Source organism: Helianthus annuus, chromosome 7 (genome assembly GCF_002127325.2).
Source record: "Helianthus annuus cultivar XRQ/B chromosome 7, HanXRQr2.0-SUNRISE, whole genome shotgun sequence".
NCBI lineage: Eukaryota > Viridiplantae > Streptophyta > Magnoliopsida > Asterales > Asteraceae > Helianthus > Helianthus annuus.
Window position 1 is genome coordinate 141,908,136 of NC_035439.2, and position 27,876 is coordinate 141,936,011.

At 38.8% G+C, this 27,876-nt stretch overlaps 1 protein-coding gene across 3 annotated transcripts; it reads left to right on the forward strand.

Annotated features, from left to right (window-relative positions):
• Positions 1-454: 454 nt before the first annotated feature.
• LOC110868902 lies at positions 455-27,688 on the forward strand. Of its 3 annotated transcripts, none has more exons than XM_022118165.2 (5): positions 455-668; positions 792-888; positions 976-1,112; positions 1,207-1,273; positions 27,450-27,688. In XM_022118165.2, the coding sequence occupies exons 1-5, from the start codon at positions 534-536 to the stop codon at positions 27,464-27,466; spliced, it is 453 nt and encodes a 150-aa protein (XP_021973857.1). In that variant the 5' UTR covers positions 455-533; the 3' UTR covers positions 27,467-27,688. The 3 variants fall into 3 exon arrangements, with proteins under 3 accessions (XP_021973857.1, XP_021973856.1, XP_021973858.1); XM_022118164.2 differs by lacking the exon at positions 27,450-27,688 and adding an exon at positions 1,369-1,639; XM_022118166.2 differs by lacking the exons at positions 455-668; positions 792-888; positions 976-1,112; positions 1,207-1,273 and adding exons at positions 26,651-26,750; positions 26,873-26,969; positions 27,057-27,193; positions 27,288-27,354.
• The last annotated feature ends 188 nt before the right edge of the window (positions 27,689-27,876 follow it).

Here is a 27,876-nt window from a genome sequence, read left to right on the forward strand (position 1 = left end):
AGAAGAATCTAATACCCAATCCAAGGATTATAAACCTTTGGGAAACCAAATCTACATTCCTGTTACATATGATTCAAGATAAGCTTTAAAAGCGGGTATCTATTGAGTTTTAGATTAGTCAATCTGTCAGTTAAGTAGGCGTGTTCGATGGTTAACTCGCCGGCATCTAACGAATGTTTGAAACTTTAAAAGGATACTGACTTGGAAGATAAAGATGGTGGGGGTCAACACTCAACTGTTTATCTGGTGGCTACAATGCATCATCCGAATCAACCCAAGTTGGACAAGACAAACTACCTTTTTATCTTTCAGGTATTCTGTTGTGGGACTCACCTGACCCAACCACCTACAAGTGGCAAAAGATACAATGTTTTATTGTCAAGTGTCATCTTCAGTAGCATTTTTTGGCGACTATAAATAACTACCATTCCCCCTTTCAGTTGATACATCCAACAAACTCATTTCTTTTTCCTACATCAATCAATCAAGATTGTTTTAGATTTTCGTAAAAACGAACCAATTGTCAACTGATAATGGATCACAAAAAGCATCAATCCGGAGGTTCTTCTTCGTCTTCTTCATTTACGGAGAATCTGTTTGGCCCCAAGGATGCATCCTCGGCCTCCTCGTCGGGCCTTTTCAGCACTGTTTTCGGTCCCTCCTCCACGGTATCCTTCTCCCTCTTTCTGGATTTTTTTTATGGATTAACCCAAAATCACAGATTACTACTATTTTCATTCACTGTTAATCGAATCACAGAATCTTACGCATTAGAATTTGTTTGTTTTCAGGGTCTTGGAAGACATCCATCTCACTCTAACAACACAGGATCATCCAAAAACAAGGAGTCTGGTGGTCTATATGGAAGTGGCAAACCTTCTACACCAGGTTGATAACACTTTTTTATAAGATTTTAACCCAAGAATGTAAACCAATGTGAGCTTAGTTACTAATTACATCATGTTTTGGCAATAGATTACAAGACACAAAGAAGCGCGGGTCCAGTTTACCAAAATGAAACGGCAGAACCAAGCTATCTCAGTTCATCCATCTATTATGGTGGCCAAGAAGATTATGCCCCAAATACAGAAACCACACGCCCTCCACATACAGTGAGTATTTCCACCTTTTTGTTACATGTTGTTACATGTTAACGCTAAAAGCGTTAGAACTAACAATATTTTTGTACGTATTTTATTTTATTAGTCCAAGAAAGATGGAGGTGATAATGATCCAAATGGGAGCAGTGCTTCAAGGGGAAACTGGTGGCAAGGTAAGACTTTTACATGACATATGGTTCTGATAAAAAGCTGCTTACTTTGTTAAAATTTAAAGCCAAATAGTAATCTTGTTCCTATTATCATACAGGATCTCTTTACTATTAAATGATATTCCTTTGTATCATGGATGAAGATGAAGATTAGGGAGTGGCAAGACCGTAAATAATCCTAAAGTTTTGGTCTATCAAGGTCATGATATCTGTTTGTTTGTTGGTCTTATGTCTTAGAAAGTGTCTGATGTTGAATGTGTATGGTCAACTCTCTTAATGGCATATTCTTAGTGGTATATATATCTATGGAAATGGAATATGTAAACCTTCTTTAGTTTTTTTAAGCCGTTAACTTCCTTTCTTATTGTTTTGCCTTTTCTTTGACACCTACCAGTTTGAAGTTTGAGCAGTGAGTATATGCTGACATAAACATGGTAAAACGGACGGGTTCTATCTGGGGACATCAAAAAGGGTTCTAGCTGAGTAGAATTGGTTTGTGTTGGAACGGGCCTTTTAAAAAGTATAAGTTCTGTTGGGGTCAAAACGTATCCTGATCAAAATGAATTCGGGTTAAAATAAGTCATTTTAGAACAAAAAGCTTAGATGTTATTGTTAGAGATATAAACTTAATTATGTTAATGTTTATTATGCAACTTATTATTTCGATATGTATTATGACTTATGAACATAGAGATAAGCGGGTTGGATGTTCAAACGGTTTATGGCAGTTATTCCCGCCATAAACAACCGCCAAATCTCACATATATATATGTAATTTCCGGCAGTAAGATCCGGTATCAAGACAGTTTCATTATCAACCGAAATTGTCCATCATATCTTTTGTTCCTGTCCTTGTTAATCAACTGCACGTTATCAAAACAATATGTCTGTGAATCCAAATCAAAACGATGCTTCCGCTGAAGTGAAATCGGGTTTCCAACATAGTGGTATCAGAGCCAAGTCTGATAAACGTGCAGAAATCAAACCCAATTCAACCACTTTACCGTGCCAACACTGCACTGATGAACAAAATGAAAAAGTCCGACGAATCCCTCGCATAAAACTCTGCTACTATTGTCATTCTCCTGGCCATCAAATTTACAATTGCAAAGTCAAAGAAAACGATGAAGTGACACAATTGTTGAAGCAGGCGATAAATTCTGGAACGAAAAGACAAGAAGGAGATGTACACTGCCAGAATGAGATGATCGTTACAGGCACTCACTGAAGGCGGATTATGGTCCGACGTCTGGTATGTAAATCCAACGTTTGATCATCATTTTAGTGGTAATCTGAATGTATTCAGGAGAGTGAAACATGTGATGGGTGTAGAAACAAGAACTGGAATGAATAATTTTATGTTCATTAGAGGGGTAGGAAATGTAGAAATAAAAAATGGGAACGATACGATGAGAATACATAGCGTATTCTACTCACCGGATCTTGAACGTAATGTTCTAAGTCTTGATCAATTAACCCTTCAAGGGTTTACCGTCAAGAAATCCGGTGATATGTGCAGGATTTACCCCATGTTCTCATCCCTGGTTGCAAATACTGTAAGTGATGTGAGTGGGTTGTCAAAGGAAGAAGAATTAGGATTGTATGAAAAACGAAAGTTACAATCTCTATGTTCTGTAGATGATGAATTCAAAGAACACTACTTGAATTCATATTTTGAAACACTAAATGTTTCAAATGAAAAAGAGAATGACTGGACTCGTATGATCATTAGAGCACTCGAATTTCATGAATTTACTGATTGTAAAGCGCTGCTCGACATGATTGATGATCGGGAATTCATATTCAAATATAAATATGATCTCGAATTGAAGTTTGAAGAGATGGTGGGTTGGTTCTTAAAAGAAAAGATGGGCATAACATCAAGATCAATTCCTCCTCTGTTAACTGATGGGAGAAAGATAGACTTGCTCGGGTTGTATGTGATGGTTGAGAGGGATGGAGGCTACCGAAGTGTGACTGTGGATAACTTATGGCCGGCAATAGCAAAAGATTTAGGCTTTGAATATCAAGATGGTGACTTTATAAGAGTCATATATGCCATGTATTTGGATGTCTTGATTTACTATTATAAGTTTAAATCTACTGAAGAAAGGGTGAAACCTCAAAGGCAGGCAAGGATAAAGGAAGAAGTAAGAGTGCAGATCCAATACCGGAGGATGCTGCTTCGGAGCACTATGCTCTCTATGCCGGAAATAGCTGGGAAGGTTCATGGAATCTGCATAAGAAGCGTCGCCGTTTTGATTTTGTAGGTCCCGGTTTCGGGATCGATTCCGTGATTTTCATGATTATGTTCAAAGATGGAAGAGATAAGAGAGGATAAACAAACAAACTTTGTATTAATCCGGTAGTAAACATTACAAGTCGGCCCGATTACATGGAAACCGAACTAATACCAAAGAAGTATACATCCAGGGAGAAATCAAGTGGTGATTTCTCCCGGTGAGGACTCAAACCTCCTATCACTCTCTTGCACACACTTGTGTTCTCACTCTTGTGTTTTACAAGACAAGGTGTTGGTATTTATACCAAACACAGGTTGCACAGTCGAAGGATCAAGCTGACTGGTCGATAGATCATCTGTCGGCCATCCAGCTTTCGAAAGATACACACATACCTCGAAGGATGCCATATCCTTCGAGGTCCATCTTCAACCTTCGATGGATATATTTCGAGCTCATCGAAGGATACACAATCCTTCGATGCCTTATCCTTCGACACCAACATTAAACAACCATACTTTGTCTTGCAAACACACACGGTCAACCGAATAACCCTCTCGTTTGACCACTTCAAACGAGCGGGTCTATACACGTTCGATAGACCGTTTCACTAACTATTACAAATTCAGCGTAAAATAATAACTAATCTATTCGACAAGCATCGGACACAAAATCTGCATCAACAAATTCCCCCTTGTCCGTTGCTGTCGAATGCTGAAAATGCAACTGCAATCATCGATCTTCAGTCAAGTAATCATCTTCTCTCTGAAAACAAATTCCCCCTTGACTGATGATCCAGGTAAGTAGTATCTTGACGCTCATTGTATAAAGCTTCCCCCTCAGAGTACGCGCATCCGTGTTGAGTGTTGTGCAATTTCCTCAAAGGACTCAATTGACCGATCTTCCGCTGATCTTCCAATACTCCAACCGGCATTTGATAAGGGTTCCATTCTATAACAACTGCATCAAGTCTTGATCTTTAAGCATACCTATGATTGCGTTTAGAAATTTACCGAAGAAATTCAACATTTGAAAATTTTTATCCCCCCATTTCTTTGGTAAAATCTCTAAACCTTAACAGATTCTTTCCACTTCAAAGAAACTGTCGTCAAATGTTCACCAATTCCCTCCACTGAGCGGAACTGTCGTCAATCTTCATTGAATGACGAGCGGAAGCGAACATACCGTGTTGTTTTTGGCCCATAATAGTCGCGTTACCATTTTTGTCATTGCATCGGTAACCGTGACTACCCCACAATTTTCAAACATCAAGTTTTCATCATCTCTTGTTTTCATCATGCTGCATCACCCCGCGCGCTCCCAAATTCATACGAATTTTGACGTTGACATTTAGAAGCGCGGTTCAAATCATCTTCGCGAACACCCAACCCCACTTTACAACTCACGAAGAGAAACAAGTGCCCGACTCTGTGTTTCATCCCATCGTTATGTGCGGCCGTAGATAAGTCTCATATGGCAAACATATGGCAAACATTTTCAATCACCAGAAGCCCACATCGACACCATGTGCATGGCCCAGAAATTTTATGCTACACCAAACACAGCCCAATCCAACTTATCTCTATACCTCTCACTTCTAGAGCCCATATAAAGATTGTCTAACATCTATTCACGGCCCATTATTGAAACTGATTGGCACCAAATGAAATTGTTGGAATATGCTGCTTATTAAAAGATGGGCCCAACTCAAAAGTCAAAACCCTACTTTCAACATTCAGCCGACATGATTATTCCACTTTGTCTTATTCAACAAGCATTCATAGTTTCTCTTTCCTCAAAGGTCAACAACCCTTCTTTCAAAAGCATCACTAGCCGCCATTCAGTTGTTGATGACAACAAACAGCCGACATCATCATTTTCATTTTGTCTTTATTATCTTCTCTTTCCTCGAAAAGACAACAAGCATTCACCAACTCAAATCAAAAACCCATGTGAGCATTAATTATCCCATCAATCCCAAGTCCCATAAAACCTCATCAATCCGAAACAAGACAAAAACTGCCGCTAAACCATGTGAACATCCTTCGAAGTTATCATTTAGGTTTGATTAATTTTTTTTTTAATTAATCAACAACAGTAGCAGCAGCCGTTCTTTCTCTCTCTCTTCGATAACAACATGATGATCTTTCGAAACAAACAAACAAAGAATGATCTTTCGATTCTGATCTTTCGATTTCGTTTGATGATCCACAGAGAGTTCTGATCCTTCGAAGAACTTTATCCTTCGAAAATGTTTGAGAAAGATGATCTATCAAAGAGAATATCTGATCTTTCGAAGTTTATCAAGGTGACCCTTCGAGAAGAAACAAATGATCTATCGAAGTTGAATTGTTGATCTTTCGAACACACAATGATCTCACCCTTCGATGAACTGCTTGACCTTTCGATGTTGTTGAGGAGTAAAGGTGATTGATGTGACCCTTCGTAATAGTTGAGAAGTAATGGTGATAAAAGTGACCTTTGAACAGTTGGTTGACCCTTCGAAACAATCAAATAATCTATCGAAAATTTAAATGATCTTTCAAAGTTTTTGAGGGGCAAAAGTGATCTTTCAAAATTTTCAAGAGTGACCTTTCGAAAGGATAGATGATCCTTCGAATTTCCTGTCTGATCATTTGAAATCTTTCGAAATATGAAGATGATATGAACAACAAGAACACAGCAACTGTTCAAATCTGCAGATTTATGAAAACACTTCGTAAACGATTTTTGATGAAGGAAACTTGAAGATTTAGGAGAAAAACATAAAACCCAACACTTGTTTTATCACAGATCTGAATATTCGGGTCCAGATCTGAGTTTTTCTCATTTTCACCATTTTTACATCTTGAACAAAAACCCACAAAAATCACAGATCTAGAGCACATGTGACTTAGTAAACGGTTAGTTTTACTAAATCGGGCACCATGGCTCTGATACCAATTGTAGGTCCCGGTTTCGGGATCGATTCCATGATTTTCATGATTATGTTCAAAGATGGAAGAGATAAGAGAGGATAAACAAACAAACTTTGTATTAATCCGGTAGTAAACATTACAAGTCGGCCCGATTACATGGAAACCGAACTAATACCAAAGAAGTATACATCCAGGGAGAAATCAAGTGGTGATTTCTCCCGGTGAGGACTCAAACCTCCTATCACTCTCTTGCACACACTTGTGTTCTCACTCTTGTGTTTTACAAGACAAGGTGTTGGTATTTATACCAAACACAGGTTGCACAGTCGAAGGATCAAGCTGACTGGTCGATAGATCATCTGTCGGCCATCCAGCTTTCGAAAGATACACACATACCTCGAAGGATGCCATATCCTTCGAGGTCCATCTTCAACCTTCGATGGATATCTTTCGAGCTCATCGAAGGATACACAATCCTTCGATGCCTTATCCTTCGACACCAACATTAAACAACCATACTTTGTCTTGCAAACACACACGGTCAACCGAATAACCCTCTCGTTTGACCACTTCAAACGAGCGGGTCTATACACGTTCGATAGACCGTTTCACTAACTATTACAAATTCAGCGTAAAATAATAACTAATCTATTCGACAAGCATCGGACACAAAATCTGCATCAACAGATTTCAATGAAGCAAGGAAAGCCGTGGATGAAGCGAATCGGAGTGTTCAAGCATATGCCTCCAAGCATAATCAAGTTTAGGGGGTTGTGTTAGAGATATAAACTTAATTATGTTAATGTTTATTATGCAACTTATTATTTCGATATGTATTATGACTTATGAACATAGAGATAAGCGGGTTGGATGTTCAAACGGTTTATGGCAGTTATTCCCGCCATAAACAACCGCCAAATCTCACATATATATATATGTAATTTCCGGCAGTAAGATCCGGTATCAAGACAGTTTCATTATCAACCGAAATTGTCCATCATATCTTTTGTTCCTGTCCTTGTTAATCAACTGCACGTTATCAAAACAATATGTCTGTGAATCCAAATCAAAACGATGCTTCCGCTGAAGTGAAATCGGGTTTCCAACAGTTATCTCACTGTTTTTTTTCTGCATGGTATGATCTGGCTTTCTGATTTTTGAATCACTACCACCACAATTGTTGTTACCTTGGTCATACTTTCCTTTCCTTTACATCAGGGCTATCGGGAAAGACATCAACCATAATGGTTGAGTATTTTGTCGAATGACGTTTGATTTCTCTCTATATAACTGATGCGTCCGCCTTAAGCGGCTTGGAATGTTACAATAATAGCCTAAACATTCTGAGACCGGTTATTGTTAGATCTTCATGTATTGTCCAAAGTTCCTTAACTTCCACTAAATATGAACGAAAGAAACAGGTTCCTTAAGAAGTAGTCTCTGGACAGGAGAGAATTTTACTAACATCTTCCAAGTTCCATTATTATATCTCATACAAAACTTTTGACCTTGGTCAAAACTAAATCCGATGGTTGAAACATTTTATGAGATGAAATATCAGATGGAAGTAGGGAGTAAACTTTCTCCCATCAGTGAGGGTCCGAGTTCTGGGTCGGTCTATTTTCTTACTCTGTATTCAATCAAATCCAACCATGTCAGATGGAATATGCAACACTGGCGCATATGTTCCGTAAGAAGAACCAGCATATCTTCTTTAACAAAAATCAGCCAACTTTCTTCAGCAAATAATTGCTATTAAGAACCAGATTCCATCATCTTAAAGTAAGAAAAACATGTCTAATCCAAATATCAAAGTGCATTTCTTTTTTAAGTTGCATAGCAAGTATTGACCAAATAAAAGTCAACACAAGACAAAGAACATTATCTTGGCCCATGAACAAAAGACACCATACAACATGGAGGTTATTCAAGACACAATTGAACTACCAGTAATTTATTAACTAAACACATGAGCAGAAGATACACTTCAAACTCACTGGTACAACTTCCATCGAAACTAATAGCCTTCAAGTTTTCAAGGCAATGTATAAGCTGCAAAGCAAAACATACAATATGTCAGCATAGATATAGGTAGGCTTGTAAACCAACCAAACGAACACGAACAAAGGCATATGCGTGTCCGCTCATTTATTTTGACCGAACTGGATCATGAACATATAATCAAACAATTATTTTCGTTCATGTTCATTCATTAAGAAAATGGGCGTGTTCGTGTTTGTTAATTTCGTAAACGAACGGTTCACGAACGTAAATGAACTTAATTTAACAAACATAAAACAACACAAATTAACATAAATGAACAAATATAAACGAACACAAATGAACATAATTGACCAAGAATAAATGAACGTAATTGACCACGAACAAACTTAAGGAGTTTTCTCTTGATGTTGACCCTGTGTATATTTAAGGGTCATGGTATCTAGACACCCCCCAAAAATTAGTGTACATCCCTCAATACGAAGTGTATAGCACAATACGCTTCCTATAGGTTTAAAAGCAATAAATGCTAAACCAATAGGAACCGTATAGGCCAATACGCTTCCTATTCGCTTGCTGAAACCTACTGCTCTCTGCCATGCAGGAAGTGCATAGAGTTCAGACCTGAAAAGTACTGACAACTTTTGAAAACTGAGTTCAACAGGAGGCGTATTGGCCAATACGATTCCTTTACAGTTACCAGGAACTGTATTCAGCAATACACTTCTCATAGGGTTTTGGTTGGTGGACCAATTAAATCAATAGGAAGCGTATAGGGCAATACGCTTCATATTGATACGATGAACAAATATGCTCTGACATGCTGTAGGTAGTTCAGGACTGAAAAGCTGTAAAGTGACTCGAATATGAAGCGTATAAAGCAATACGATTTCCATAGGGAGCCAATAGGAAGCGTATAGGGCAATACGCTTCCCATAGGGTTTTGGTTGGTGGACGAATTAATTCCATACGAAGTGTATTGGGCAATATGCAAGCTTTGGGGATGAATGTATTATGACGAAAATTCACAAACTAAACAATCCGATCAAACCATTCGTATCATGATGTCGTCTTGGGGCCTCATTATATTTTTGGTGATTATTCAAACGAGTCATATCCGAACGAATCATACGTCTCCGAAAGTAAAATCGAACACGTTGTTGAACGAGGAGAGGAAGAGGTTGCATCCGTGGTTCGTTGTAATGACGGGTTTCAGGTGCCCGATTTGAACCAAGAGTACGCAGATGAACCTGAAAGCTATCCGCAATACCAATACCCGTCTTACTATTCGTATGCGGATGTAAAACACGAGAACGAATACGAGTAAGAGTACGAGTACGGGGAACGTGTTAAACATATCGAGGAAGATGATAAGGGTTTAGAGGAAGATGATAACGAAAGCTGAAATGATGACGAGGAGGAAGTTGCCAACGATAACGAAGAACTTAACCCGGATGTCTCTTTTGAAACGGATCAGGTTTGACATTCTGGATGTATTTATTTGCACTCGTTTATAAACCTACAATCGTTTTGTAGATGTTCATGTGGCTGAATAATTTTGATTTTAAGTGAGTTTTGGTTTCTGCTCTATGAACCACCCCTTGAACTTTGTTGTAAACCAAGAAACTCTTTATCTTGTCTGCAATGAAAAAAAAAACTAATGGAATTGTGGCAAGATCGTGAAAACGATTTTAGGGTTATGAGTGTGTAACAGGGAAGAAGGTAGAGAAGAAGAAGGTTGTAATGAAAGAAAAAGAAAAACCGCTAGTTTTCTTTCTTGGAACTAAGGAAAGCCTCCTCGGAAATTATTAGCATATCAATTAATTGCAAATTATTCATTAAATATTATGTTGTATTTACACATTCCATAGTTAATTAATTTATGCACTAAAAATTAGATTCAAGTCAGAATTGCATGTAGTAGTCTTTATTTTGACTTACCGAATATAATTTTTGTTTTGATTTGCTTCGTGTCAAACCCGAACCCGATATAGTTAATTTTGGGTTTTAACACGTTTTTTTTTTATAATTTTGCAGATATGGCGTTGGACGATGAGATGCATATTGCGGAACTTTTTGATCCATGGGCCGGTGACGATTGTTCACAATATTCATATATGGTGTACCCTGCCAACGTACGAAGCTAAGCGGTTTAATAAACTTAGGGAGATGAAAGTGGGGTGCATGAGGGGGATACATTGGGATTCGTTAGAGACATGTGGGGTAGCGGACACTGTGTGGTAGGTTATCGGGCAGGATAGCCTGTGGGATCGTTTGTTTCGAATCGGAGCTGGGTCGTGGAGAAAGCAGCGTCGTGGCAGTATATATGGAGGATCATTTATCAGCCGGATAGCCGAGAGTTGTTGGCAGCGGAAGTTTATCATGAACATCATCTTCATAGACGGAACTTGATTCATCACAAACGTATTTGGATTTCATGTTGAATCCAAATATCAATGAAGAACACACACACTCTTGAATGAATAATAGTTAAGAATACGAAAGTGGATATTAAGAAATAATATCTTGGTACCGGTTATAATACTGGTAATGTGTTTATATACATACAGGAAGATGGTGGTTGATTCCGGCGGTTATTATTGGCGCCAATTACTGCCGTTTGAACCGGTGTCACATCGGACACACACCTCTTCGGTTATTTACATAATACACACACATAATACTAAAAAGTAATAATTCAGTTACATAAGTAAAATATAATTCAGTTTAATATTTCTAATACTCCCCCTTAAACTGGATTATATCCACGAGAGTTCATTAAGACACTTCGGTTGGCTTCATTCACTGCCTTTTCAGCTTGCCGGAAATCAAATATTCGACGCTTCTGTGTTTTCCTCATTCCTATCCAATCATTTCCAGCGAACAAGGCGTAATGTTCTCGGTCATCTTCTGGTATGCATCCGGTACTTGTCGTTCTTCTTCCTCCATCTGCAGTCGTATCTTCGGTCCTTGCTGCTCCTTGAGTCTGCTCATCTCTAACATTGTCTTGAACCGACTTGAACTTGTAGTAATAAATAATAACATCCAGGTACATGGCATAAACTATCCTCATATACTCTCCATCTTCATAATTATGCCCCATATCCTTTGAGACCATTGCCCACAGATTGTTTGATGTTACTGTTCTGTGACCCCCTTCTCTCTTTCTCTCTTGACTATCATCTATAGTTCTAACAGATTAACCCTTTTATTATTACTCATATAGACCGGAACTGGCCTTGAGTGAATCCCCATCTTATCATGTAAGAACCAGATAATCATCTCCTCGAATTTCTTTTGTATTTCATACTTGTACTTCATTACATACTCTCCATCATCCAGCATGTCTAATAGTGTTTTGCAATCTTGAAATTCTTTGAATTTCATACATTGCAAAATCATCACGTTCCAATCGGGTTCATTGGAAGTGAGATTTAACCTTTCAAAATATTCGTTTAAGTAATCGGATTTGAAGTTTTCATGTTCTGTTTCTCTTTCGGTTATTATTGATTGCTTTTCATTCGAACCTATCTCTTCTTCACGGGTTAATCCGGTTGAATTGTTTCTTTTATTCATAAGAGGAGTATTGAATGTTGGAAAAATCTTACATCTTTCACCATTAAATTTCACTGTGTAGCCTTGAAATATCAGTTGATCAAGACTTAATACATTTCTATCCAATTCCGGTGTATAGTAAACACCTTGGATTCGAAATTTTTCACTACCAGATGTAACATCTACTGCCCCTATGCCTCTTATAAAGTAAAAATGGTTTTCGCCGGTGTTTGTCTCAACACCAAACATGTCATGTTTCTGATTCGTTTGAAGGAATCGAGATTACCAGAATAATGATGTTTAAAACTTGTGTTGACATACCAGATTTCCGACCACAACCCACCATCGGTGCCAGTGACGATGTATTCTGAACTTCGAACCACCGCATCATCTTGTTTTTGTATTCCAGTTTCAGTGGCTTGACGGATTAACAGATATGCTTCATCGTTCTCCTTTTCTTTGCAGTAGGCAATTTGGTGCCCTGGTTGATTGCACTAATAGCACCGTTTGTGAATGATTTTACCCATCGTTCTTTCTCTTTGTTCATCAGAACAGTGCTTACATGGAAACACCGATGCAGACTCATAGATCCTTTCTCCTTTATAATCTGGTGTGGCTCTGATACCACTTGTTGGCAGCGGAAGTTTATCATGAACATCATCTTCATAGACGGAACTTGATTCATCACAAACGTATTTGGATTTCATGTTGAATCCAAATATCAATGAAGAACACACACACTCTTGAATGAATAATAGTAAGAATACGAAAGTGGATATTAAGAAATAATATCTTGGTACCGGTTATAATATCGGTAATGTGTTTATATACATACATGAAGATGGTGGTTGATTCCGGCTGTTATTATTGGCGCCAATAACTGCCGTTTGAACCGGTGTCACATAGGACACACACCTCTTCGATTATTTACATAATACACACATATAATACTAAAAAGTAATAATTCAGTTACATAAGTAAAATATAATTCAGTTTAATATTTCTAATAAGAGTGTTGGTCGGTACTCTGGTTGGGCCGATGTTAAGTATCCGGCACCGGCTCCCTGCAAATTTATGGACATGAGGTCGATGACAGGGATGAAAGTGGCGGTAAACATTCCTAATGTTGGTTATAGGGTTGTCGGGGCGAATCGTCAAGCTTGGGCATGGCAGCCGTTGGTACATCACCCGCTTTTGGAGGCTGAGGAGGTTCAGATACCTCAGATGGCTGAGCAGGAGGGCGGGCATGATGATGTTGAGGTCCCGCCTCGGCATGAACAAGGGGGTCATCAGCATCCACATAGAGCTTATCGTGCAGTTAGGTTGCCTCGGTCAACCAACCGTTTTCTCGATAGGATTTTGCGTAACCAGGATGAGCAGATGCGGCTTCTAACATCTCACGGTCGCCAGATGGACCAGTTGCATGATGACATGGGGTGGATGATGACTGGCATGGGTGAAATGTATAAGCATATGGGTATGTCGGTTCCACCCCGTCCATCACCACGAGTTTATCAGGGCCAGGGCCCGTTCTATACGCAGCAGCCCGACCCGTCCATGTCATCCTTTACTCAGCCTATTCCGTCCATGCAGGTGTGTTATCTTAATTTTTATTTCATTATCTATGATCAATTTAATGTTATGAAATGTAATGGATAATTTGTTTAAATTCTTATAGGCTTCAGGCCCGTCCTATTCTCAGCCCGACCTTTGAATGTCGCGTTTTCCTCAGTCTCGCCAGACGATGCCGCTCTTTCCTTTGTTCGGCACTTCCATGCATGTATGTTATTTTGTTTTTATTTCAATTTTTATGAACAATTTTAATATTATGTAATGATTATTTTGTTTAAATTTTTTATAGGCTTTGGGCACGTCCTGTATGCGACACAACCCGTCGCCCTCTATTAGGCGTGGCCCGATATTTACGGAGTAGGAGCTCGCGGAGTCTAACGAGGAGTCTGACGAGGAGTCTGACGAGGATTGATGTAGATAGTGGTTTGTGATGTTTTTATATGATGTAATATTGTACGAACAATTTAGTTTTAATGTTTTGATGTATGAACGATTTAATTTTCTGTTTAATTAGGATATGTTTGTTTTGGTAAGTTATAATGGATGTATATGTTTAGTTTGTTTGGATTGCTTAATTTAACTATGTTTTTTACAAAAAATTTTAACAAAAAACCATCATTATTTTATAACAAAAAAACTAACTCAAATTAAAAAAAAAAAATAAAGTTTGGTAAGAGCAACATGTGATGCGTGAAAAGGAAAATTCTTCTAGGGTCTTATAGGGCAATACACTTCCTCTGGTCCCTAATCATTGGCTGAAAAACATTGAAAAGTGACTGAAAAGTATCTGAAAAGTTGTCCAATAGGAAGCGTATAGATCAATACGCTTGGTCTCAGAGGAACCATATAGCCCAATACGCTTCCTGTAAGGTTACGGATGTGTAAATAAAAATGGGGGATGTGTGGATACTGAGAGCCATATTTAATTGGGCTACCTTGAGATTGGGACTTTGGTCCCACCCTTGGCCCTGGCCAGCCCTGGTTGTAGACGTATCAAAGTTATTGTAGTTTGATTCATTCATTTTAGAGAAAAAAAAATTCTTAGCGTTTGTACCAATAATGTGCTATTTTATACTTCTGATTAATACATATAGAGTGCATGTTATGAGAAATGAAAATCTTCTAATAAAATTTGATATATTTCATGGAAAAAAGTTAAAAATAAATGAGTGGATGATATAACATGACAGTAACTTGTATTATAAAATAAGATTAGACCTCATATTTCTAATCCACACATTTGATATAATGAACAATGGTCATTGACAAAGGCATATTCTAAGAACTTATAACTATCTAGAGTTTTAGGTGTTTTACTAGTAACAATAATAACTATCCTTGACCACAAGACTATATTCTGTGTCCAAATAATTTCTCAAAACAAAGATTAGACCGGTGTCAACATGACCCAAGAAGAATCTAATACCCAATCCAAAGATTATAAACCAAATCTTCATTCCTGTTACATATGATTCAAGATAGGCTTAAAAAGCGGGTATCGATTGAGTTTTAGATTAGTCAATCTGCCAGTTAAGTAGGCGTGTCCGATAGTTAACTCGTCAGCATCTAATGAATGTTTGAAACTTTTAAAGGATACAGACTTGGAAGATAAAGATGGTGGGGGTCAACACTCAACTGTTTATCTGGTGGCTACAATGCATCATCCGAATCAACCCAAGTTGGACAAGATAAACTACCTTTTTATCTTTCAGGTTTTCTGTTGTGGGACCCACCTGACCCAACCACCTACACGTGCCAAAAGATACAATGTTCTATTGTTAAGTGTCGACTTCAATAGCATTTTTTGCGCCTATAAATAACTACCATTCCCCCTTTCAGTTGATACATCCAACAAACTCATTTCTTTTTCCTACATCAATCAATCAAGATTGTTTTAGATTTCGTAAAAACGAACCAATTGTCAACAGATAATGGATCACAAAAAGCATCAATCCGGATGTTTGTTAATGCACCTAGGTGATAAGTGCATGACTCCCATGTTACCAATGAAAGGATGAAGATCTAAAGACCAATGAAGACCATGCACTGATCAAGGGGGAGTTTGTTAATGCACTTTTGGTGATAAGTGCAAGTCTTCAATGTTTAGGGTCTTTATTGTACAAATGCCAATAGTTAGTCCCAAGAAGTTCCTAGGGAGAGCTCTTGGTCAGAGTTTTATGGAAACTTAGTCCCAAGAAGTTCCTAGGGACAATTTGTCCCAAGAAGTTCCTAGGGACAACTTGTCCAAGGTTTGCAAGGGTTTTTGGTTAGTCAGAGTTTTGTATAGATTAGCTTTTGTCTGAGTTTTGTGGCAAAAGCTCTGAGCTTGCTTTGTGCTATTTGTTTTGTCCGGGCTTTCTAGTTAGTCTTGAAAGTCCGGGTTTCACCTTGTATATATACTTTAATATGGAATAGACAACGTAACGATTTCTGTGTGAATTTCTGTGCCCTAATCATTGTGTTTTGTCTGGCGGCGCTTTGTGTGAGTGACGTCATTCATCTTCATCAAGAATACTCTGTGTATTCTTGATTTCTCTCTCAAATCCTTGCATTCTTGTTTTCATCTACAGTGGTTGATCATCAGGTGGATTCCGCACACCTGTTGGTTGCTTTAGCTGAGTGAGATCTTGGATTAGGAGGCCTTACAAGTGGTATCAGAGCAGTGTGCTCATACTACTGTAGGTGTTCTTAGTTTGAAGGTTTTGGTGAGAATAGTTCATACTTTGATAGGGTTTAGTAAGATTTTAGTGAGTTTTTGTGTTCTATTCATGATTCTTCATTCATATCTAGTGATTTGATGATGGATTTTGAGTAGTTTAGTGAGTTTTTTAGTGTTTTCTTCATCTGGGTTTTACAGGGGTTTTTGTTCTTGTTCATACAGAGCTTTGAAGGAGATAAAGATTCTGAGTTTTGATCTTTGGAAGCTTGGTCAGTGGTTTACACTTTGTGTTTGTGTCTCCGGGGTATTATTGAACCAGTGTGTAGTCACATTGGGGAGATACTCCGAAGATTGGTTCCTTCTGAGTTTTTGAGACTGTCTGAGTTTCAAATTATTCGGTCTGAGTTTTCTCCTAGTCTGAGTTTTCCTTTTAGAGTTATTAGAGTCTGAGTTTCTCTATAGTCTTGTCCGAATTTTTTCTTGTTTAGGTAAATTAGTGAAGTCCGAGGTTATTTAGGCTTTGGTTGTCCGAGTTCTTTTAAGATTTGTTCGGTCTGAGTATTATATACTCAGTGTCCGAATTTCTTAAGAGCTCCTGAGTCCGAGTTTCCTTTATTGCTTTTTGAGTCCGAGTTTTTAATTGTTAAGTCCGAGTTTTAGTTCTTTTGAATTCATTTGAGTCCGAGTAAAGTCTTTAGTCCGAGTTTAAGGTTAAAGTGAGTCCGAGTTTTTATTTGATATATATTAAAGTCCGAGCTATTTAGATCTTAGTCCGAGTTTAAGGTTAAAGTGAGTCCGAGTTTATTTGATATATATTAAAGTCCGAGATATTTGATACATTTAGTCCGAGTTCTTCGGGTTTAGTCCGAGTTACTTTAAAATTTTCTTTAGTCTGAGTTCTTTTTAGATTACATATTGAGTCCAGGTTTGTTGCTTTATTTCTTGTGTCCGAGTTATATTAGAGTCCGATTTTGTTTTAAATTCTTAGTGTCCGAGTTTCTAATATTAGAGTCAGAGTTTTTAAGTTCTTAGTGTGTCCAAAGTTTTTATAGTGTCCTTGTTGTGTCTGAGTTTAAATTTCTAACAGTGTTGTGTCCGAGTTCTTTTGTCTGTGTTCTATTTCAGGTTTCTGTGATCCGGGGTTAACACTCTGACTAAAGCTCACTTCACTGCTTGGAAGTTCTCTGTTGTTTTCTAAAATGGCAAACAACAATCTGACTACAATGGTGCAAAACCTCAAGCACAATGCTGAGGTAGGAAGTAACGACAAACCTCCTTTGTTGATCAACGAACTTGATTTTCCTGAGTGGAAGGAGCGTTTCGAAAGATATGTACGAGCAAAAGATATCAAAATCTGGTTGTGTATTGTTAAAGGATGTGGAGCTACTCCAGTACGTACGTTGACGATTGATACGTACTTGGCGCTTACTGACGACCAGAAGAAGTTTTATGACTGTGAAGAGAAAGCAATGTCAATGATAACGATGGCAATGACACAATCTATACTTCATACGTTCCGTAAGAGAAATAGCTCAAAGGAATTATGGGATAGTATGATCCAGCGATATGAAGGAAACGAAATGTACAAGAAACGACGTCTCGAACGTTTGAAGACTCAATTCGTTGTGTTCAAGGCTTTGAAGAATGAATCGTTTGATGACACAGTGAATCGATTTTATCATCTGCTGAGCGAACTTGATAGAAGTCAAGAGAATATCTACACTGAATTCGAGAAGGTTGAGAAGTTTCTGAATTGTCTTTCCAGAGAATGGAATATGTACACCGCTTTGATCAGAGAGGGTGTTCTCTACGAAGAGCTTTCATTGGAAGAAGTTGTTCAGAAGCTGAGGGGTTATGCTTGGAATATGGAAGATCAAGCATCTGATTTCGAGAAGATCCAAGATCCTCAGTTATATAAGGCTTCGAAACCAACGGATAAGGGTAGTAATGGTGGTGTCGGTGTGGCTTTGTATTCGGAGAATGAAGGTCCTGCAAGTGAACACGCCTTCATAAGCAACACTGTCAGTTCAAGTGGAACAACCAATTCAAATCAAGGGATGTACTCTTCTAGTGGCGCTCAGAAATCTCAAGGAACAAGTGTAAACATTCCTAAGATAGATGCAAGCGGTTTGAAGTTGATTGAAGAAAATATGGGTCTGTTGGCGTCCTTCATGATGACTGCCTACGAGAACTTCTGTCTTGGGAAACTCGTTGAACCGTCAAGTCTCGATGAAGACTTTGATCAGATAGATCAAGATGAGATGGAAGAACTTGATCTACAGCTCAATATGGCACTGTTAGTCCGTAGAGCGAAGAAGTTTCTGCTAAAGACGGGTAAGAAGTTCATAGGAGGTCAGACAAAGACTCGAATGGGAGTCGACATGTCAAAAGTAAAGTGTTACAACTGCGGGATCTACGGGCATTTCGCACGTGATTGTCGAAAGCCGAAGATGGAAAGATCTGACAGAGACAACAACTCCCGAGGAAACAATTCAAGACCTCAAAACAATGCATCAAATGCTGCCTCCAACACAAGTGCTCGTTCAAGTGGGTCTGAAAATCTTACACCTTCGACAAACAATGCAATGGTGGCTCAACCTCTACAGAGTGTGACTGAGCCTTATGACTGGGGTTGTGCTTTGGAAGACATCTCAGGAGCAATTGTGTCACAGGCATTTATAGCTGAAATTGTGAACGAAGAAGTGTATGAAGAGGTTGTTGAAGAGACAAGCATTGAGGAGCTTGCAGTTGTAGCTGAAGTGTTTGGGGAAGAGTTAGATTCGGGAAATGTTGCTGAGAATGAAAGTCCTTCGATCGAAGAGACCATTGAGAAGTCTAGCAAGACAGAAGATGGAGAAAATGGAGAACGCTTTGAATTCAACATCTCCACAGCTGAAATGCAGCAATTTGCGGATGCAGAAGCTAAAAGGTTGGAAGAAAACTCCGTAGAAAACGAGGCTTGTGCATTCATGGTTGGCATTGAGGTAAAACCATCTTCTGTAGATAAGCGATGTGCTAGATGTGTTGAGTTTGTGACTAAGATTGATAGATATGCACTTCATAACACAAACTTAATTACAGATTTAGAAAAATCCAGAGAACTCATTGCGGTTTTGTCTAATTCGGATAAAGAACACCGAATTAAGATAAAAGCGCTGAAAAATGATATCTCTGAATTTGAGAGACTTGTGGCTAAGGGAAATCTTAAAAATCAGGAATTAAAATCTGAACTTGAAATAAGTCAAAATTGTGTTTTGGAAAAGAACAAAATCATTTTGGAAAAAGATAATCTGATTTTAGATTTGCAACGAAAGATCGAAAAGTTCAGGGATTCATCCGAAGTGATGAACTTCTGTATTAACAGCCAACGTCTCAAAGAATCTGAGGAAGGAATGTTTGGCATTGGTTATAACAAGGTGCCTCCACCGGTAAACCATAATTATACATCAATGCCAAGCATCGATCCTGAATTGGCAAACTTTGTGCCAACGACCCCTCTGACAGTTGAACCACAAAGTGAGTCAGAATCTGAACCAGATGAAGTCACTGACTCAGATCAGTCGAAGAAGAGTGGAATTTCAAAGAAAAATGAGGTGAACCTTGAAAATATTGAAAATTTGATAAGCAACAAGATTTTAGAAATTTTCAATCAAGTTCAAAATGAGAAGTCAAAACCTAAGTCACGTGGGAAAACTAAAAGGACTTTGAAAAATATCCCTAAAACTGAGTTTGTTAAAGGGGAGGATTTTGTCAAAGAAGAAGTAAAAATCGAAACAGGTTCCAACTCTCAGTTTGTGAACCAAATTTTGAAAAATTCCACCAACGCCTCTTCATCTTCGACCGATCATGAGGAACGTCCGAAGAACGCTGCGAAAATTCGCAAATGCTACAAGTGTTGTGGGAAAGGACACTTAGCAGCAGACTGTCCAGATGACAGGGGTAAATCACTTGTTGATCCTGATCAAAAGAAACCTTTTGTTGACAAGCCACAAAATGAATCAGTTAATGTTGAGAAGAAAAATGGTAAAAATCAAAAGGTTGAGAAAAACAAAGTGATTAAACTAGAAGTAAAACCTGATGTTAAACCAAATGTTAAATCACAACAAAATCAGGATCAAGAGGAGAAACCCGTTGTTATTAACCGTGGGGACAGATCAGAAAATGTGCCTCAAAGACATGATACTCGTGAGAAAACCCCTCACAGACGACAAAATCATGTCACCTTTCAAGGAGTTGAGAATGACAAACGTTCTGGAGGTTCGAACAACAACTATGCTAGACCTCATGCACAGAACAAATTCGTGAATGATCGAAATGCGTCACCCCCCCCCCCGATTTCCAAATTAAAGACCGCATTCGAATAATCATCCACGATCATTCTCAAGACACGAAGATGCTCCTAGATTTGGTAGGAATTTTGAGTCACCGAGGAATCAAAATTACAATTACCAAAACTATGGAAGCCGAGGGTATGGAAACTCTGGTTATACCAACAGATCGTCAACTCCGTATAATCCACGATTTGCGGGGACTTTTTCCAACAATTTCCGAAATGGAAATGGTGGACACAGAGGCGATGATGGCTATTTCAAAGAGTTTTCTTATGTTGACGAATCAGGACGACCCAAGACCATCATGGCTTGGGTCCCACACTCTAACTAAATTTTTTGTTGGGGAGTGTAGGAGCAGCTGAAGAGGGCTATCTATATTTGGTATATCGATAGTGGCTGTTCCAGACACATGACAGGAAATAAAGAATTATTGAACAATTTTAAACAATTTCGTGGTGGTTATGTGAATTTTGCCGGTGAAAAGGGTGGTTACATCACCGGTGAAGGCTCTGTGTCAAATGGAAAAATCACGCTGCATAAAGTGAACTATGTTGAAGAACTGAAGCATAACTTGATGTCGGTTTCTCAAATCTGTGATAACAAGTACACGATGCTGTTCACTGATAAAGCTTGCTTCGTTTTGCGTTCGGGATTTGTTGTTCCTGAAGATTGGATCGTTATGAGGGCTCCAAGGGTGAATAACACATATGTCATGGACATGCGCCCGTTGGTTAACTCATCTGCTCCAGTGACTTGTCTACTTTCAAAGGCGACTGAAGATCAATCGTATCTCTGCCATAGGAGAATGGGCCACGTGCATCTGCGAAAAATGAACCACTTAGTGAAAAACAACTTGGTGTTGGGGGTTCCTTTACGTAGTTTTAATATGCACAACAAATGTGAATCATGTGAAAAAGGAAAAATCAAACGAAAGCCTCATAAACCGAAAACAGTTAACTCAATCCAAAAACCACTTGAGTTGCTTCACATGGATCTTTTCGGCCCGATCCATGTTGCTAGCATTGGTGGGATGTCTTATTGCTTAGTTGTCACTGACGATTTCTCACGTTACTCATGGGTATTTTTCTTAAAAACTAAGGATCAAACTGCTGGTATTTTAAGAGACTTATTCAAACAACTTGAGAAAAATTATTCACTTCCTGTTAAGAAAATCTGAAGTGACAACGGCACTGAGTTTAAAAATCAGTATATGGATGAGTTATGTCGTGAAATGGGAATAATTCATCAGTTCAGCGCTCCATATGTTCCTCAACAGAACGGAGTTGCAGAACGGAAGAATCGTACCCTAATTGAGGCGGCCCGCACTATGCTTTCTGAATCAAAATTACCAATTTTCTTCTGGGCCGAGGCGGTGAACACTGCATGTTATGTGTTAAATCATGTGCTTACTGTCAAAAGAGAAGATAAAACTTGTTATGAATTACTTGAAAACAGGAAACCAAACCTATCTGGTTTTCAACCTTTTGGGATTAAGTGTGTTATCAAACGCACCAAAGATACTCCGAAAATGGGGGAAGTTGGTGAAATTGGGTTCTTTTTGGGTTATGCCAATGGAACTCCAAACAAACGCGTTTATAACATCAAGAAACGAACAGTGGAGATCGTGTTTGATATAACTCCTTTGAGTTTCGATCCTCCACCGTCCGAATTCGGTCCCAAAAGCGGTTATGATTATGATAAATTATTTGATTCGTTTGATCTTCCTGATGTTTCAGAAGAAGATTCGGAGGTTGTATACACACATCTTGTGAACAAAGATGAAGTGGATGCGAGCTGGAGAGCAAGTATTCCTACTAATGTGTCTTCGAGTGTTCCGGTCGCTGATTCTTCGACCGTAAATGACGTTGTTGCTGAGCAGATCCCCAATGCAGCTGCTCAAACTACAAGTGGAGATCTATACGTTGACTTTTCAGCATATCCAAATGTTGATGCGTCTTCTGGTAATGGTGGAGCTTCTAGTAGTAATGCACATGCTGAGGGGGAGATTCAATCAAATTTGGGAAACAATCTTCAAGCTCCTGCAATCCCAGTTCCAAGAACAAATATTCATCATCCTGTTGATAATATTATTGGGAATCCAACTGCGGGAGTGCAAACGCGAAGAAGCATTTCAGAGATGCAATGTCTGTTTTCTGCTATCAAGAAAGAAGAAATCTACAATCTTAGCCTGCACGAATGTTTTATCTCTCAGATAGAGCCGAAGAACTATCAAATGGCTCTGAAGGATAATTCTTGGTGTGAGGCGATGCAAGAAGAGTTAGCTCAGTTCGACAAGTTAAAGGTGTGGAATTTGGTCGATCTTCCTAAAGGCCAACATGCAATCAACACGAAATGGGTTTTCAAGTGCAAGAAGGACGATAAGGGTGTCGTTGTCCGAAACAAAGCACGGTTGGTTGTTCAAGGCTTCAATCAGGAGGAAGGGATTGATTATACAGAAGTTTATGCACCGGTGGCAAGACTGGAAGCTATTCGCTTGTTTCTAGCCTTTGCTGCACACATGCGTATCAAAGTCTATCAGTTGGATGTGAAAAGCGCATTCCTTTACGGGAAATTGCATGAAACTGTGTATGTGTCCCAACCGCCGGGGTTCGCAGCTCCAGGATTAGACGACAAGGTCTATTTGTTGGACAAGGCTCTCTACGGGCTCCATCAGGCCCCTCGAGCTTGGTACGAGACGTTGTCAAAGCATCTTTTGGAGCATGGGTTCTCGCGTGGTGCAATCGACTCCACATTGTTCATTTTGAAGAAAGGGGGAGATTTTCTGATCGTGCAAATTTACGTTGATGACATAATCTTTGGTTCTTCAAATGAAGAGTTGTGTCGTGAGTTTGAGAAGGTGATGAAGTCAAAGTTTGAAATGAGCGCGATGGGCGAGTTATCATTCTTTCTAGGTCTTCAAGTGAGTCAAGAAAAAACCGGGACGTACGTGCATCAGACAAAGTATGTCCACGAGATTCTCAAAAGATTTGGATTGGAAGATAGCTTACCCTATGACACGCCTCTACCGACAAATCTCAAGCTTTCACCCGATGATGAGAAAGATCCTGAAGTGGATCCGACTCTATATCGAGCAATGATAGGTTCATTGATGTATCTTACTGCCTCACGACCAGATATTATGTTCTCCGTTTGTTTGTGTGCTAGGTACCAATCAACTCCGAAGGAGTCGCACTTGAAAGCTGTCAAGCGTATTTTCAGATATCTGAAAGGGACGCCTAAGCTTGGATTGTGGTATCCAGCTGAAGGTGGTCTGGATTTGATGGCGTATGCTGATGCAGATTTCGGAGGGTGCCGGATGAACAGAAAGTCAACCTCTGGCGGCGCACAACTTCTTGGAAATCGTCTTGTCTCTTGGCAATGCAAAAAGCAAGTTGCCGTTTCTTTATCCACGTGCGAGGCCGAGTACATTGCTGCTTCAAGCTGTTGTGCTCAGGTTTTGTGGATTCAGCAGCAAATGAGGGACTACGGTTTGAATTTTACTCGAACTCCTATCCTTGTTGATAATAACTCTGCCATTTCCATAACAAACAATCCGGTAAATCACTCACGCACTAAGCACATAGATGTTAGGCATCATTTTATTCGCGACTGTGCTGAGAAGGGTTTAATAGAAGTGGTTAGGGTAGACACCTTGGATAATCTTGCCGACCTGTTTACGAAAACATTCGATCGGGCTAGATTTGAAAATCTGGTCCGAATGATAGGCATGATCAACCCAGAGTAAAATACTTTCATAACTCGCATAGAAACTTTATTTTATCTTTTCTGTACAGTTCTTACCGCTTTTGAAAAATTGAAAAAAAAAAAAAAAAAAAAAAAAAACTCCAAAAATATTTTACTTAGTTGTAGGATAAATTTTCAGAAAAATACAAAAACATTTGAAAAATCTAAAATGAAGTCGTGTTGAGATATAAGGGAAATGATAGTACATCGGTTAGTCGTATCTGGTGCAGGACTATGGCTATATACATATATAAAGGTAACTGTTAAATGTGACAGCTTCATTATACGTTGCTTCGGTAGGTTTTACGCGTAAATAAGAACCTGTCTTTGGTATATAAACATAATGAACTGCGTAACTCGTGTGGCGCATCTCTCGGATATATGGTCTTGGTACCGTAATTTCGTTTGATAGATTGCCGAGGTTCTGAGATATGTGGTCTTTATGCTATTTATCATCTGGGTATCATGGTTGTTTCTTTTACCGGAAAACAACGGGGACGCAAGTCTAGATCTTCCATGATACCATACATACGTGTAAATATCTTCAATACATGATGCATTCGACCCAAATAAGTGATAAACAATCACATGTCCCACAAAATTATGCGGGAGTCAAGTTCCTCCTCAATAAGTGATTCTATCACAAAGGACTTGCTCCTGTGCCCTTTGCATCTGAAATTCAAGTTCCTCCTCAATAAGTGATTCTATCACAAAGGACTTGTTTTCAATCCCAAATAAGTGAGTATCTCACATTAGCTTATACGTCAAAAACAGATGATAAAGGGTATATTCACCAGTAAGATGATCTCTCGCGCATACCTTGATACGGGAGTATATTCTGAGGTGGGTAAACATAGTTACTGTCAGCTTAATACACTTAATTCCATATCTCGAAAACAGTGTTCGAAAGCGCGCTAAAACTTAAGTGGACCACAATACCGTTGAACGTCTTGAACTGTCAACATCATATTAAAAGATTAAAGCTAAATGCTATAGTTCTTGTGTTGGGTACTGACAGTAAAACCGATATGATTCCTTTGCTCCGACTTCACAAAAAAATATTTAGTGTAAATACGTTCTAGGTTTTATTTCCTTTCAGTCAAAAATTGAAAAATCACAAAAAGATTTTGCTTTCTTGTTTCTATGTGCGAGTTATATTATTAAGAATACTCTAGGGTTGTGAAAATTGTTTAAACAAGTTATTAAATATTAGTTGTTTAATATTTCAATTGTTTATTCTGGGGTATTAGAATTTATTTTTGGGATTCAGGTTTGGGCCGATGTCTCCAGGGTCAAGTTTCTTAATTCTGGGTTAAGTGTTTCAGGTCTGGATCGTTCATCTCAAGATGGAAGATTTGGAGAAGCTGTGTGCGTTTGGATCGTGCATCTCAAGACTGGGGAAGCAGTGATTTCTGAAAAGAAAGTGACGGTTGAGATTGCTAAAGTGTTGGATCTGATTTGGCTTGCCAACTTAAGGGAAACACATCTGAAAAGGCTTCGACGCCTGCCTCTAAAATACAATGAAGAAGATCGTGTTCTAGCTGACCAGTTCATCAAGATGGTTCAGTTTCTGTGTGAAGAACAAGGTCTGGGCAGGAAGCAGTTCTCGAAGAAAGGATGAAGATCTCAAGTCCAATGAAGACCATGCACTGATCAAGGGGGAGTTTGTTAATGCACCTAGGTGATAAGTGCATGACTCCCATGTTACCAATGAAAGGATGAAGATCTAAAGACCAATGAAGACCATGCACTGATCAAGGGGGAGTTTGTTAATGCACTTTTGGTGATAAGTGCAAGTCTTCAATGTTTAGGGTCTTTATTGTACAAATGCCAATAGTTAGTCCCAAGAAGTTCCTAGGGAGAGCTCTTGGTCAGAGTTTTATGGAAACTTAGTCCCAAGAAGTTCCTAGGGACAATTTGTCCCAAGAAGTTCCTAGGGACAACTTGTCCAAGGTTTGCAAGGGTTTTTGGTTAGTCAGAGTTTTGTATAGATTAGCTTTTGTCTGAGTTTTGTGGCAAAAGCTCTGAGCTTGCTTTGTGCTATTTGTTTTGTCCGGGCTTTCTAGTTAGTCTTGAAAGTCCGGGTTTCACCTTGTATATATACTTTAATATGGAATAGACAACGTAACGATTTCTGTGTGAATTTCTGTGCCCTAATCATTGTGTTTTGTCTGGCGGCGCTTTGTGTGAGTGACGTCATTCATCTTCATCAAGAATACTCTGTGTATTCTTGATTTCTCTCTCAAATCCTTGCATTCTTGTTTTCATCTACAGTGGTTGATCATCAGGTGGATTCCGCACACCTGTTGGTTGCTTTAGCTGAGTGAGATCTTGGATTAGGAGGCCTTACAATGTTCTTCTTCATCTTCTTCATTTACGGAGAATCTGTTTGGCCCCAAGGATGCATCCTCGGCCTCCTCGACGGGCCTTTTCAGCACTGTTTTCGGTCCCTCCTCCACGGTATCCTTCTCCTCTTTCTGGATCCTTTTTATGGATTAATCCAAAATCACAGATTACTACTATTTTCATTCACTGTTAATCGAATCACAGAATCTTACACATTAGAATTTGTTTGTTTTCAGGGTCTTGGAAGACATCCATCACACTCTAACAACCCAGGATCATCCAAAAACAAGGAGTCTGGTGGTCCATATGGAAGTGGCAAACCTTCTACACCAGGTTGATAACACTTTTTAATAAAATTTTAACCCAATAAGGTAAACCAATGCGAGCTTAGTTACTATTTACATCATGTTTTGGCAATAGATTACAAGACACAAAGAAGCGCGGGTCCAGTCTACCAAAATGAAACAGCAGAACCAAGCTATCTCAGTTCATCCATCTATTATGGTGGCCAAGAAGATTATGCCCCAAATACAGAAACCACTCGCCCTCCACATACAGTGAGCATTTCCACCTTTTTGTTACGTATTGTTATATTTCAGCGCTGAAAGCGTTAGAACTAACAATATTTTTGTACGTATATTATTATGTTAGTCCAAGAAAGATGGAGGTGATAATGATCCAAATGGGAGCAGTGCTTCTAGGGGAAACTGGTGGCAAGGTAAGACTTTTACATGACATATGGTTCTGATAAAAAGCTGTTTACTTTGTTAAAATTTAAAGCCAAAAAGTATTCTTGTTTCTATGATCATACAGGATCTCTCTACTACTAAATGATATGCCTTTGTATGCATGGATGAAGATGAAGATTAGGGAGTGGCAAGACCGTAAATAGTCCTAAAGTTTTGGTCTATCAGGGTCATGATATCTGTTTGTTTGTTGGTCTTAAGTCTTAGAAAGTGTCTGATGTTGAATGTGTCCAACTCTCTTAATGGCATATTCTTAGTTGTATATATATCTATGGAAATGGAATATGTAAACCTTCTTTAGTTTTTTAAGCCGTTAACTTCCTTTCTTATTGTTTCGCCTTTTCTTTGACACCTACCAGTTTGAAGTTTGAGCAGTGAGTATATGCTGACATAAACATGGTAAAACGGACGGGTTCTATCTGGGGACGTCAAAAGGGTTCTAGCTGAGTAGAATTGGTTTGTGTTGGAACGGGCCTTTTAAAAAAGTATAAGTT

Bases quoted from the DNA above. Each gene is read 5' to 3' on its own strand.
- LOC110868902 (XM_022118165.2), top strand. From the start codon at position 534: ATGGATCACAAAAAGCATCAATCCGGAGGTTCTTCTTCGTCTTCTTCA. The intron at 889-975 runs GTTGATAACACT...TTTTGGCAATAG, and splicing joins TGGCAAACCTTCTACACCAG to ATTACAAGACACAAAGAAGC. The intron at 1,113-1,206 runs GTGAGTATTTCC...TTATTTTATTAG, and splicing joins CCACACGCCCTCCACATACA to TCCAAGAAAGATGGAGGTGA.